The following is a 14,333-nucleotide window of genomic DNA, read 5'->3' on the forward strand; positions in this document are numbered from 1 at the left end:
CACTTCATGCTTTAGTTATATATTTATATATTTAATAAAAGTGATAGTTTTTAGGCATGATTTGAGAAACATTCCTACCCCTACCATGGTGACAATGCTGTTGATGAACTAAGAGGCAAGTCAGGGGTCATGTGAATGCTATATGTGGCTAGACTTGCATTATATATGGAACAAACGTTTAGTCGATTGACTCAAACAAAAGTTTTAGACAGCAGACATGCTGAACTTGCATATTTGAAGGTGCTCTCACATGTGATAATGAAGAAAATGGCGGCTGAGCGAATTAAAATATTTGCCCAGGATCACATCATTTGGAACCAGTTAATGGGTCAAGAGTATTACAATTAAGTCGAGCAAATTATTTAAGGCACTAGACTTGCGGGTCTAGTAAAACTTTTATGATTTTTCAAGGCCTGACACTTTATTTTGCCTATTTTCTCATTACCCTCCAGTGGAATCCACAGACCCAGGGTACCTTTAGATTCCCCAGGATGTTGGAGGAAAAGGACGTAAATTTAGCATGGTTACCTTTCCTGGAAAAATGATGGAGCCCTAAGCGCAAACTACATGAAATAACCAAATATGGGCTCAGCACTTTGGGGGTGGAGGGGCATGGGGGGCAACCGTTAAGGGTTACATTAAACACAAGAGATTTCTGTAAAGTGCATATACTTAACTCTTGTATTTAAAGGTGCTCTAATTTGTTATAACGAACAAAAAAAGGCTTGTTAAAATAAAGTATTTGCCTAGGATTAGGCAATTCAGTCTAGGAGAAAAGCCAGAATTTGTGTCCAGATATCGCTCTTGCCCTAGCACAGGAACCATTTGATGGGGAAACAGAGGCTGTGGAAGGATTGGCAAGCTATTTTGATTAAAGTGACCTCCTGCTGGTAGGAGGTCTGAATTACAGATTTAGGTTGCCAGAACTTAAGCTTTTTCACTATACAGCACTGGGTGTTGCACCCCACGAGTGCTTAGATTTACGTATACTTCGCCGTCCGAGATGCCGTGTTCTGGCACAACAGCCATTTAATATTTCTCGCCCTTGGCTTTGAGAATTCAGCCATCAACAAGTTTGATAGGCACAACAGCCATTTAATTTTCTTACGTCCCTGGACAAGGAGGGTGACGTCCGGGTCGGTGTTCTTACTTTATCCAGCCTGGCAATTTTGCCCTTTTCGAATACAGCCACAAACAGTTTGATAGCCCTAACGAAGTTCTTGTCTAAATGAACGAAAGGCGTTGGCTGCCTGCTGCTCTAGTTTGAATAAAACAAAGGAAGAATAAAGAAATTTCAAATATTTCCAACATTGGATGGACATTTAATTATTCTTTTTGGATATATGGTTTGGTGGTGCAGCCCACAGTTGTAAAAAAATTATACTTTAGTCATTCAGACTGCTCCTTGAAAACGGCAGGAGCAGTGGTGCTGCACACCCTGGGAGCATATTGCTCAATCTTTGTTTGACTCTTTCAGGGTATGAGACTAGAGAATACGGTCTTCTAAAATGAGGGAGGTGCATCACATACACTCTTTAGTGTTTGTATGGTTTTGCTGTTTCCCTTTTATACTAGAACCTGTAAGGCTTTGTTGGTTGCGTGTAGAGGGAGGATGGAAAAAAGTTTGTTCATGATTGCAGGTTATTTACATACTTTCTGATGGGTGTCAGCAGGTGTATGTATTAGAAGAAAAGCTCAAAAAAAGCATTTCAACATAAAAACAATCTTACCAGTGGGTGTGCCTATTGTATTTGACAATATCAGGCCAAAACTGTGACTGTAAAGTCATTGTAGTTTGAATGTGGTCTTCAGGTACTCGGTGTTCAGGCCTATTTCTGTCTCGTGCAATAGGCCCACCCGTGTATGGTAATATTTCAATCGGGTAAAGTATGAGAATGTTGGGTGGTACAACTTTTGCTGTTTGCCAGAAGTTCAGGATTTCTCAGTCACAGGAAAGTTGGAAATTTTTTTAATTTATTTCCCATACCATTAATTTTTATATGGCATTCTGGTTAATTAATATGATGGAAATCAAACAAACCTCATCACTCTGGATACCCGGGGGGCTCTATTAATCTAGAAATGTCTGGCTTTGATGGGTTCAGGGGGTGCCTGCTGACTATAGCCCAAGTATTCCAGACTTTTTTCCTTCGAAGCTTCCCCCATGAAAAACATTCCTGGCTGTCTAGTTTGTGGATTCCGGCTCAAACCCATAAAAAATTATACACATCTGACTCCCTACACTTAGGCGACCTGTGGTAGCACAGGTGTGGGTCAAGGTAGAGAGAAATATGTTAATGCAGGAAGAAAGCTGGATGAAAATGATGTATTTTTAAACAACAAATTCAGAAAACCTGACAAACAACATGTTAACCATGTAGTGGTGGTGAAAATATTTAGATGTGGTAGTTTTCAGACACCCTGGGGGTAATGTCTGTGAATATAAGACAGGCATCTAAACTACCATTTCACCTTAAATTGATTTATAAACGTCCTAATGCACTGGGCCCAATGTATTATTGCAAATAGGGAAGAATTGGGGACCGGGAGTAATGTTTGGAAAGTAGTAGGTCCAGTACCCTGACTCCAAAGAAATCAGTATTTAAACAAAGGGGTAACTGTTCCTCTAAAAAGGAAGAACGTAAACCAGGTAATTGAAAGTGACACTCACATATGAGCGATTAGTGCGAGTGATAGAGGAATTGCTCCTGTAATTTATAGTGCCCTCACACACTCTTGCGGGTGTCATGCTTCATCATAGGGCGTTGCTCCTCATGGGGGTGGCGCTGCAGTCCCTCACAGGCCCCGCAAGAGGGCTCTTTCACTGAGATCTTTTTAAGGAGTCGCCGCAGTTGTGCGTGGGTGTATGAGGGCTTTGTAAAAGGGAGGAGTGTATTAAAATCACTAGATGGAACCCTGAACCGAAGTTTTTATTCACGGGTCCAATCTGTAAATTAAAAATGTCCTGGAGTACCTCTTCGGAAAAGAATCTTGAGGGCAGGTGTGTAACTAGCTGCTGCTCACAGGATGAATGTGATAGTATTGAAAAATACGTGATAGCGTCAACATGTTTCGTGCACTCTAGAGGTCCATAGGGGATCCATACGCGCTTCGTCAGGACCAGTGAAAAAGATATAAATATAAAAAATAGTGATGAGGAAAACCGGATTCCAGGAGGAGCCTGTGAATCACAATACCTTATGATTAAAGGAAGATGCGTCCATGCGGTGAAGGTGCTTTGGTTTAAAGGACCTAAATCCAACCCCTCCGTCACGGATACCGGGAGTGAGTATCCGTGACGGAGGGGTAGGTCACACCACCCATCAGCAGGCGAGAATAATCTCCCAGCCCGACTATCTGGACGGTACTGAAGGAGCTCGCTCTTCTACTGGAGGGGTTGGATTTAGGTCCTTTAAACCAAAGCACCTTCAGCGCATGGATGCAGCTTCCTTTAATCATAAGGTGTTGTGATTCACAGGCTCCTCCTGGAATCCGATTTTCCTCATCACTATTTTTTATATTTATATCTTTTTCACTGGTCCTGACGAAGCGCTAATGGATTCCCTATGGACCTCTAGAGTGCGCGAAACATGTTGACCCGATCACGTATTTTTCAATACTATCACATTCATCCTGTGAGCAGCAGCTAGTTACACACCTACCCTCAAGATTCTTTTCCGAAGAGGTACTCCAGGACACTTTTAATTTACAGATTGGACCCGTGAATAAAAACTTCGGTTCAGGGTTCCATCTAGTGATTTTAGTGATTTTAATACACTCCTCCCTTTTACAAAGCCCTCATACACCCACGCACAACTGCGGCGACTCCTTAAAAAGATATCCGTGAAAGAGCCCTCTTGCGGGGCCCATGAGGGACTGCAGCGCCACCCCACCGAGGAGCAACGCCCTATGATGAAGCATGACACCCGCAAGGGTGTGTGGGGGCACTATAAATTACAGGAGCAATTCCTCTATCACTCACACTAATCGCTCTTATGTGAGTGTCACTTTCAATTACCTGGTTTAGGTTCTTCCTTTTTAGAGGAACAGTTACCCCTTTGTTTAAATATAAAATCCCAATGTATTATTCCCTGTTGTCACCCTAAACCGACATAACGCCCATACATGCCTGGTGCCTCCATGCTCAAGTGACTGATGTGTAAATGTTGAAAATATATGGATGTGGTAGGTTTCCCTCCCATACAACCCAGGGTGAAAATCTGTGACCAAAAGACAGTACCTTAAACAGCATTTAGCTTTGAGGAATTTTGAATTGTACTAAATGCCCCCAGTTCATCGCCTGTGGGCACCCCAGCATGATAGATGACCGATTATATGTTTGGTATCCGCATGCTCAGGAGAGACAGAGGAACTCTGGCATTGGTCAGGCTTTGGCAAGGATGTGTCCCTGCGTGAAGGAGATTGTAGGGAATTGCAATGTTTTTTAAACAAATTGCTAAAAATCAGAAAATACCATTTTCAGTACCTTCTCCCAGCCAGCCAGTTTGCCCAATAGATGTCTTGGGTAGTACAGAATTAGGAGATTATAGTATATATACTTTCCATGTAGTGCTCAGTTTTACATCTGCCATGAAATGATAGTGCATCGTATCCTAAACAGTGATTCTGTCACAATTTAGTGACCTGCACTAATATTACATGATAATATGTGCAGACTACATTCCGTCAGACAACCCACACGTTTGGTACTGCCAGACTTTATAGATTGAGAGCAGCATTTCCTTGGTTGGAATTCTGGGAGTTATGGTTATCCATTTGAGAAATATGACGAAATATTGAGCAAATTTGTTTACACAATTAAAATCTCCCTAATGCATTCAATATATCTTCAGGCTCCAATTAGATATTGTGGCTGGATTTGCAACAACACAGAGGGGCAGATGTATCCTCTTTGCAGTTTGCGAGTCCTTAATAGCGAATTTCAGCCATTCGCTATTAAGGACTCGCAAAATGCAATGTATGTAGGTTTCGCAATAATAATTGCTATTCCTACATATTCCTTAATTGTGAATCGCAAATTGCGATTCGCAATTAAGGAATACCTTCCCATTCATTCCTATGGGCCTAGAGGCCCATAGGAATGAATGGGAAGACATTCGCAATTTGCGAGTACCCAATAGGTATTCGCAAATTGCGAATGCAATTTCAAGAGTGCAAAGGTGCCAGAAGGACACCCTGTTGCACCCCTGAAATATGCATGTGTGCACATGTGGCGCACATACATGCCCTAAAGGCATGTATGTGCGCCACATGGCACTGTGAAAAATGCTAAAAAGTTCATTTTTCAAGGAAATCGCAAATTACCACCAACTTGAAGTTGGTGGTAATTTGCGATTTCTTAAGGCAAATTCGCACAACTTGGGTGCTTTCAGAATTGCATTTAAGGAATCGCAATTTGCGATTCCTTAAATGCATTCGCTAAATAGGGAATCGCAAATTTTGCCATTCACTATTTTGCGATGGCCTTTTGGGATGATCCATCCTAAAAGGCTTTTTCCCGTTTCGCAAACGGGCTGATTGTGAGAATCGGCCCGTTTGCGAACGGGAAAAGGGCTTGTTACATATGCCCCATAGTTCTGAATGTGTCGCAAAACATACAGTTTGTATAGGTACACGAAGAGACCAAAGAGTGTGTACCTTTGAAAACAGTTCTGACGGGAAGGGCGGAAACACTTCATTAGTGGATGGGTTAAATATCTGTTTCTGCTAGCACCAACTGGTATATCAAGTTCTTTAGGAGTAAATGGTGAGACTTTAATGTCCACGTTTACTAGAAAAATTACAGAAGTAACGTTTCCTGTTTTCAGTGAAACCCTGTGGCTTTAATGAATAATGCAATTTTTGCATATGGCGAAATATGTCTGTAGAGCTTTCAGTTGAATGGTGCCCAGCTAAATGCTGCTATTGATGCCGAGGCAGTCCACCGGGATGCAAATCTGTGTCCTTGAGGCTGCACAAAGACATTTGCAATTGACTTGCTTATCTAGTAAGGTACACATCAAAGACTCCATCAGATGTTGACTGCCATGCTAAGTTTATATTTTGGTGTGCAGTTGCACGTTTGTTTTAGGTCTGGTTTTGGTCTGGTCTGACAGGGAAGTTCTCTTGCGATCTATTACTATCAGTTCTTTAAAATATAGACTGGGCTTTGGTTCAGCCCAGTGCAGCATCTCTCTCTTACTTCATGTAACATGTTCTAAGCAGTTTGGTGCATCATTCCACCTGGTTTTCTTGATTTCCATTGCATGAACAAGCACTGGCAAAGTCTATAGATCTTGCTTTAATTTGCCTAGACGGGCATGCATATAAACGTTTTGCACATTAAAGCCAGACTTCTTGGTTTTGCCAGTGCTTGTTTAGCTCATTGTCTACAAAGCGCACTTGTTTACGAGCTCCCCCTCTGCATCTTGGCAGGGTGGCATCCACCCCCTTCACACAGCAGCTGCTACTTTAACCTTTGTCACAGATCCGTACAAGGGAGTACGGGATAGGAAAGCCATCACTGGCACAGGAATGTCCCATCATGTGGGTAGGAGTACAGCCAGGGCCTCGTCCATGGGCCAAGGGATACATTCTACACTTTTTATTGGGCAGACACAGACCGTCGTGTAGAAGGAGCTGATAGACAACTACGCAGAGGAAAGTTTGGAGTGAAATCATTAAAGCCGTTTGAGAAATGGGAGGGGGGGGGGGCTGGAGGTTAGGACAAACTTTGCTAGGATAAACGTAGTAGTAGATGTGGGGATTTACGGGGGGGGGGGCGGAAAGGGTTGGAGGCGTGTCTGTCAATGACCGGTTACTTTTTGCTAACACAGGCCTGTTTCAGAACTCCCGGCTCAGCAGGTTGGCTCAGTGTGTGCTCTGCCGCCAGCTGACGGAGTCAGTGAAGCTTCTGGACAAAGGGCTTTCATCGCTGGTGCGCTATCGCCGCGCCGCGAGCTGCGAGAGGACTGGGCGGCATTTGAGGATTTACATTCATTTATTTAGTCAGTTCTCCTCTGCTGGAGGGGCCGAGGTGCTGTCAAGAACATGGGGCCCGGATGGATGGCTCCGGAATGCAGGCTTCTGTCGGGGAGACCCCTGTCATGTTGCGTGACAGGAAGGAGGTGACATGCAAGGAGGGCCGTCATACGTCCCGTTTCCGTGGTGGCCCTAGCGGGTCGAACAGCGCTCGCCTGTCACCCTCCTTGTGGGTAAGGTCATTCTTCCCCCTTCCTTACTTCCCCGAGCCTTCCTAATTCCCTTCAGTAATGACGCTGCTCTCAGGTGCTCCACTGGCGGCAGCGTCACCCTCTACCCGTTACATTAGTACATATTACATTAGGAGTTATACAACTTCGACAAGATACGACGGAGCAAAACACTTGATCCTCCGCACAGCTGCGCAACGAGGCGTGAAAGGCTCTGCGGTGAGATTGCTTCAGAGGTGGCCTCGTCGGCCCTCTCCAATTGGGCCTTTCAGTCCCATGCATGCTATCTGTGGAGATGACCCCCGTCTGTGGGTTCAAGCAAAGGGTGCTTCCTCTCAGCATGGCCCTGTTGGTGAACTCTAGTAGTGATTAAGCCGGTACTTGACCCTCTGAGGCCTCTGGTTCAGCCTGCGCGCTTCTCTGCATAGAGCGACTACAGCAAGGGCGGGGGATCCGAGGGGCACAACGTACCCAATTTTTTTTTAAATTTAATTTTAGAAAAGAGTTACCCTACTTTTTGTGAGAGGATAACCACCCCGCGACGGGTAATTCCGACAGTTGAAATGCTTCAGCTGAACTGGAAGGCAGGGAGTTTCTTGTGCTGTGAAACAGAAGGCGAGGCAGACCGCTAAACAAGCCTTATTGCCAGGGAACTGCTGCCTGAAAGAAATGTAAATGTGTGCAACTAGTTAATCTGCAAATGCTTGAAGCTTCCTGATGACACATGTATTCTTTTTGAGTGACGTAAGCTGTGAAGGGTGTGCTTTTACATGACAGTTATACATTTTTTAGTCTATGTACAGTCTGGGTATTACTAAAATCTATATTTTGACAGCCTTTTGTAGCAGCCTATCCGATACCGTGCATAATGCAAGTTTAAAATAATGACATTAAGTACATTTTAAAACCAGAGTTTATCAAATGCATCTTTAATCTACCTATATTTACTTCCTTTATGCATCTGTATACCGTCTATGTACTTGGATCTATATATTTATTACTTTCCTCCAAAAAAAGGCATATTCAATGCACTATCCTATTTTTTACCCTATAGCTCAATCAATATCTTTAATCTACATATTCGTACTTCCTTTATGCATCTATAAACTTTCCATGTACTCATGGATCTATATATTGGAGAACGTCCTGTACAACGCGGTCGTTACACCGCGGTATGTTTACATCGCGGGCGTTACAACGCAAGTTGTTACAACGACTTGCGCTGGATGGCGCTCTAAGCTAAGGAATAGTATGATTTACTATTCCAACACCTTCCCTACTGTTATTTAGGCTGGAGTTGGAATAGTAAATCATACTATTCCTAATTCCAGCACCCTCCAGTGCAAGTCGTTGTAACGACTTGCATTGTAACGAACGCAATGTAAAATACTGTGTTGTGAATGTATGCATTGTAACGTCATACATTCCTATATATTTATTACTTTCTTCTAATCAAGCATATCTAATGCACTACCCTATTTCTCACCCTATACCTCTCTCAATATACATCTACCTCAACTCTCTGACTCATCTCAAACCTCTTTCTACTACTCTTTCTAATGCACTACCCTATTTCTCACCTTATACCTCTATCAATATATCCTCTACCCCCGCTCTCATTCATCTCAAACCCCTTACCACTACTATGACCCCCAAAATAGACCTTTCTAGATTCTCCCCTACTCTATCCCTACTTGCACAATTGCACCATCTAAAACACCTTTTACTATACTGATCCCCCAAACAAGCCTTTCTAAACTCTTCCCTTTGACTCTTCCCCTCGACTCTTCCCCTCCACATCCTTTTCACTCATGCCAAGCCTCCCACTACTGCTATGACTTCCCAAAAAAAGTCTAAATCCTTCACTGTTCTACCACACTGACTAACCTCGACCCATCACACGCAGCATCACAGTTCCCATTGTGGTTTTTAAAGCACTTCGACCACTACTACAACATGTATCTTAAGTGCTGTGGGATTCAAGTGTTGTCTTTGTTTTTTCTCAGCTCTAGTTTGCCGGTGCTTTAGTATTTTGTCAGTGTAACTTTACGTTAGTAGACCCGCCCACTCAGTGGTATAATCTACAGCAGTGCGCTCCTTTCCGGGGGACCCTGGGTCCTATAGGTCACCTGTGGTGTAAGCTTCTCACAGCAGGGCCCCTCATCAATTTGGTTGCTGAGGGGATGCATGTGTTTCCTGAGATGAGTAAAGATTTAGTGCAGTGTGACCCAGCAACGTGAACGACCCCTACCAGTGTCCTCCTTAGTGCTGTCAAACGAGGGCAGACTGAGCATCCTCCCAGGTACAGTGCCATAGCACTGATTACAGCTTGCTGACAAGTGTTTTATTTACAGCCTCTTTGTTATGAGGCATCTGTATAGTGTAACCCTAACGAGAGGTAAATGGATGCTGCGTGCATTTACATGAATAAAGTGTACTAGCAGCTGGCCCAGCCATCCAGATGTTACGTCGGGTGATATAGATAACCGGTGGATCAGTCATCAATAATGACATGACCAGAAGCCATGCAGCCTTTGGAAAGGGATGATTTGACCTACTCCTTTTCGAGAGAGTCCACTTTTCCCCTGGGCTTCGTACCCTAATTGTTCATACCATAAACGGCTCGTAAAGGAAGACTAGCTCCAGTTGGCGAGCCCTAATGCGGGTAATGCTGAAATCTTACTAACACTGGTATTCCTCACATGCCATGATACGAAACACAATGGGTTATATGCTGCTACCCACACAGAGCAAGAGTGAGCAAATCTACCTCCTATCCCCTAGTGTGCCCACCTCTGCATCCTGAGCCCAAAGCGTTATTTTTGACCCAAGAGACCATTAATGCGCCCTTTGTAAATTAGGTGATATCCCCCTACTGGACCCTTCCTCAGTTAGTCGATTTGCATTTCAGAATGACATTTTAGGGTGAGAAACCAAAAGCATTTTGCAAGTGGTAGGCAGTGTTTAGCCTCCAACATGTGCTCGATAGGAACTGGACCGAGTAAACTAAGAGAACATTTACTTGCATGACAAAGGGCCGGACCATTTCCAAAGGACGTAGCAGTGAGATCCTTGTAGTATAGCGGCCCCCAGTTTGAGTCTATTAAGTGTGTACGAATACTTCAGACATATGAATGACACTTAGATTCTGCATACAGGGAGGGTGTGCGATTATATAAAAAAAAATATATAATATTTAATTGTATCCCTTTTTGAGGAGATCCAATGGGGCTATTGACATGGATTGTAGCTGCTTGGTGTTGAATTTCATTAACCAGTTGTGATGAAAGTCAAATGTGTAAAGGTGGCTGCATACACATGATATGGCCAACTATCATTTGTTTACCTTCTATACACCAATGACCTAGTTCTAGGACACCCCCGTGCCGCACGGCCACCAGCTGCTGCGTGTGTCTTCCCCGCCTTACTGCCCGCTGCCGCCGCGTGACCACGCCCCCTGCCTTCTAGCGGCGTGGTCCGTGACCGCCTGACCTGCCCCCGTCGTCATTTGTGTTTAGAACTGTATTTAGTGTTGCCTGTTTCCCTGTAATTTGTTTTTGCCTTCTGTATTGCCTGTTTTTTGCCCCCTGCGTCCTCCCTCCCTGCTCCCCGCTTCCCGCCACCGCCGCTAACCCCGCCCCTTTTTGCCTTCTGTACCCTCCCCGCCTCCCAGCTGCTCCGCCCCCCCGCGCACTTCGCCATATATGGCGACCGTGCGAACGCGCAGCGGTCACGCGCATCGGTCACGCGCAGCGGGCGCGCCGATTGTGCGCCGAAGGCGCGCCAAAGGAAAGCCCGTCTGCGCCCGTCCGCGCCTGGACCGCGCCCAGTGCCAGGACCCCTGGCCCACGAGGACCCCGGCCAACCCGCCTGACATACACCGCCGCCACCCTCATCGCACTCAACACCGGCCGAATCCCAGGATGCTACCAAGCCACCCCACGACGCTCCCACGGACCCTTCAGCTGCCATGCCTGCAAGTTCACCTGCATCCGGACCTGCCCGGCACCAGCACCTGCCAAGCCGAACACCAGCAGCTACCACCTCAAGTGCATCCTGCTCAACACCCGCTCCGTCCGCAGACACGCCATCGAACTCTGGAACCTCCTAGACACCACAGCCCCTGACGTCGCCTTCCTCACGGAGACCTGGATGAACGCCTCTTCAGCGCCCGACATCGCCATCGCCATCCCAGAGGGCTACAAGATCACCCGGAGGGACCGCACCGCCAACCAGATGGGAGGAGGCATCGCCATCATCCACAGGAACACCATCTGTATCACGACTAGCACCGACAACACCCTAACCACCGCCGAACACCTGCATTTCCAGATCCACACCGACCCGAAGACCACCCTCAGAGGCACCCTGATCTACCGACCCCCGGGACCACGCACTCAATTCAGCGAGGACATCGCCGACTTCGTCAGCCCGCATGCCCTCCCCTCCGCTGACTACATCCTCCTGGGGGACCTCAACTTCCACCTGGAGAACCACAACGACCGCAACACCAGCACCCTGCTCGACAACCTCGCCAACCTTGGACTCAAGCAACTGGTGAGCACCCCCACCCACCTCGCCGGACACACACTCAACGCCGTCTTCTCATCCAGCAAAGACATCGCCTTCAGCCACGCCACAGAACTTCACTGGACGGACCACAGCTGCGTCCACTTCACCTTCGAAAGAACGACGATCCACCACCACCAGCAACAGGTTGCCCGTAGAAGCTGGAACAAGATCACCGTCGACCAGCTCGCCGCCTCCCTGAGCCAGCACCCTCCTGCCAGCTCAGCGAACCCCAGCCAGGCCGCCGAAAACCTCACGAAGTGGATCAGCAACTGCGCCGACGAACTCGCCCCTCTGAGGACCCCGCACAGCAGACCCGGCAGCAAGAAAGCCCCATGGTTCACCGACGAACTCAAGAGCTCCAAGAAGAACTGCCGAGCCCTCGAGAAAGTCTGGAGAAAGGAACCTACACCGGACAATATGACCACCCTCAAGCTCGCCACCCGGAAGCACCACCAACTGATCCGCGCCGCCAAGAAAACTGCATTCAAGGACCGACTGGACAACAACGCACACAACTGCAAGGAACTCTTCAACATCGTGAAAGAGCTCTCCAACCCCAACGCCGGAAACAACGACATCACCCCTTCGCAAGACCTCTGCAACTCCCTCGCCTCCTACTTCCACAACAAGATTGCGGACATACACAACAGCTTCAGCACTCAACCGACGCACGCCACGACCACAGCAACGCCACCCACCACCACCCTCCGAACCTGGACTCCGATCAGCACCGAAGACACCTTCCGCATGATGAACTCCGTCCACTCTGGATCTCCGACCGACCCCTGCCCTCACCACGTCTTCAACAAGGCCGACGCTGTCATCGCACCCCACCTGCGGGACATTATCAACACCTCCTTCAACACCGCCACCTTCCCCGAGAGCTGGAAGCACGCCGAACTCAGCGCTCTACTCAAGAAACCTACAGCAGACCCCACCGAACTCAAGAATTACCACCCCATCTCGCTACTCCCGTTTCCAGCCAAAGTCATCGAGAAGACCGTCAACAAACAGCTGGCTGCCTTCCTCGAGACGAACGGATCCCTCGACCCCCTCACAGTCCGGCTTCCGAGCCAACCACAGCACCGAGACCGCCCTCCTCGCCGCCACCGACGCCATCCGAGCCCTGATGGACAACGGAGAAACAGCGGCCCTCATCCTCTTAGACCTCTCCGCGGCCTTCGACACTGTCTGCCACCGCACCCTAGTGCAGCGCCTCAGCAATGTCGGAATCCAGGAGAAGGCACTGGAATGGATAGTCTCCTTCCTCGACGGAAGAACACAGAGAGTCCGCCTACCACCGTACAAGTCAGAGGCCACCGAAGTCATCTGCGGCGTCCCTCAAGGATCCTCGCTGAGCCCTACCCTCTTCAACGTCTACATGAGCCCCCTCGCGGCCATCGCACGCCAACACAACCTCAACATAATCTCCTACGCCGACGACACCCAGCTGATCCTCTCCCTGACCAACGACCCCGCCACCGCCAGAGCCAACCTGCACGAAGGGATGAAGGATGTAGCCGAGTGGATGACGACCAGCCGCCTGAAACTGAACTCAGACAAGACGGAGGTCCTCATCCTGGGCTCCTCGCCCACCGCCTGGGACGACTCCTGGTGGCCCCCCGCCCTGGGCACCGCACCCAAACCGACGAACCACGCACGCAACCTGGGCTTCATCCTGGACTCCTCCCTCTCCATGACCAGACAAGTCAACGCCGTCTCCTCGTCGTGCTTCAACATCCTGCGCATGCTACGGAAGATCTTCTGGTGGATCCCCACGGAGACCAGGAAGACCGTCACCCAGGCCCTCGTCACCAGCCGACTGGACTACGGCAACGCCCTCTACGCCGGAACCACCGCCAAGCTCCAGAAGAGACTCCAGCGGATCCAGAACACCTCAGCCAGACTCATCCTCGACATCCCACGAAACAGCCACATCTCCGGACACCTGAGAGACCTGCATTGGCTCCCCGTCAACAAAAGAATCACCTTCCGTCTCCTCACCCACGCACACAAAGCCCTACACGATCAAGGCCCGAGCTACCTCAACAACCGAATCAACTTCTACGCTCCCAAACGCCACCTCCTATCAGCCAGCCACGCCCTCGCCGCCGTCCCACGCATCCGTAGAGCGACAACAGGAGGAAGGTCCTTCTCCTACCTGGCCGCCAAGACCTGGAACTCCCTCCCGGCCGACCTGCGCCTGACCCAAGACCACCTCTCCTTCAGGAAGAAGCTCAAGACCTGGCTGTTCGAGCAGTAACGGCACCCCCCCCCCCCCTTAGCGCCTTGAGACCCTACGGGTGAGTAGTGCGCTCTATAAATGTCTTTGATTGATTAAACAAAACTTAAATGTGTACTTCCTAAGGAAAAAAGGTTAACCAGAAATGCTATACATTTGTTGCTATAAAGGTAAAGACCTATTTTATTTAAACCACCATAGTAGGAAAATGAGGATGAGGATGATGGTGTGGGAATTGGGACATTATTCTAGAACATTATGCAAGTGGCATTCTTGAGGGCCGGATGTTATAATGTCGAGCCACTTCA

The 14,333-nt window shown here is 47.8% G+C and overlaps 1 protein-coding gene across 6 annotated transcripts in view; it reads left to right on the plus strand.

The window, feature by feature from the left end:
* Nucleotides 1–14,333, plus strand: part of LPIN3 (lipin 3) — a 319,561-nt gene that overhangs the window by 113,584 nt on the left and 191,644 nt on the right. The window contains exon 1 of one of the 6 annotated variants that reach the window (XM_085619180.1): nt 6,943–7,214. The exons of the other annotated variants lie outside the window; for them this stretch is intronic. Within the exon in view, the coding sequence (XP_085475306.1) occupies nt 7,062–7,214 (153 nt within the window). The 5' untranslated portion in view covers nt 6,943–7,061. Of the gene's footprint in view, nt 1–6,942; nt 7,215–14,333 lie in introns of those variants that run through there. 6 annotated transcript variants of the gene reach the window in all.

This window comes from Triturus cristatus, chromosome 7 (assembly GCF_964204655.1).
Source record: "Triturus cristatus chromosome 7, aTriCri1.1, whole genome shotgun sequence".
Taxonomy (NCBI): Eukaryota; Metazoa; Chordata; class Amphibia; order Caudata; family Salamandridae; genus Triturus; species Triturus cristatus.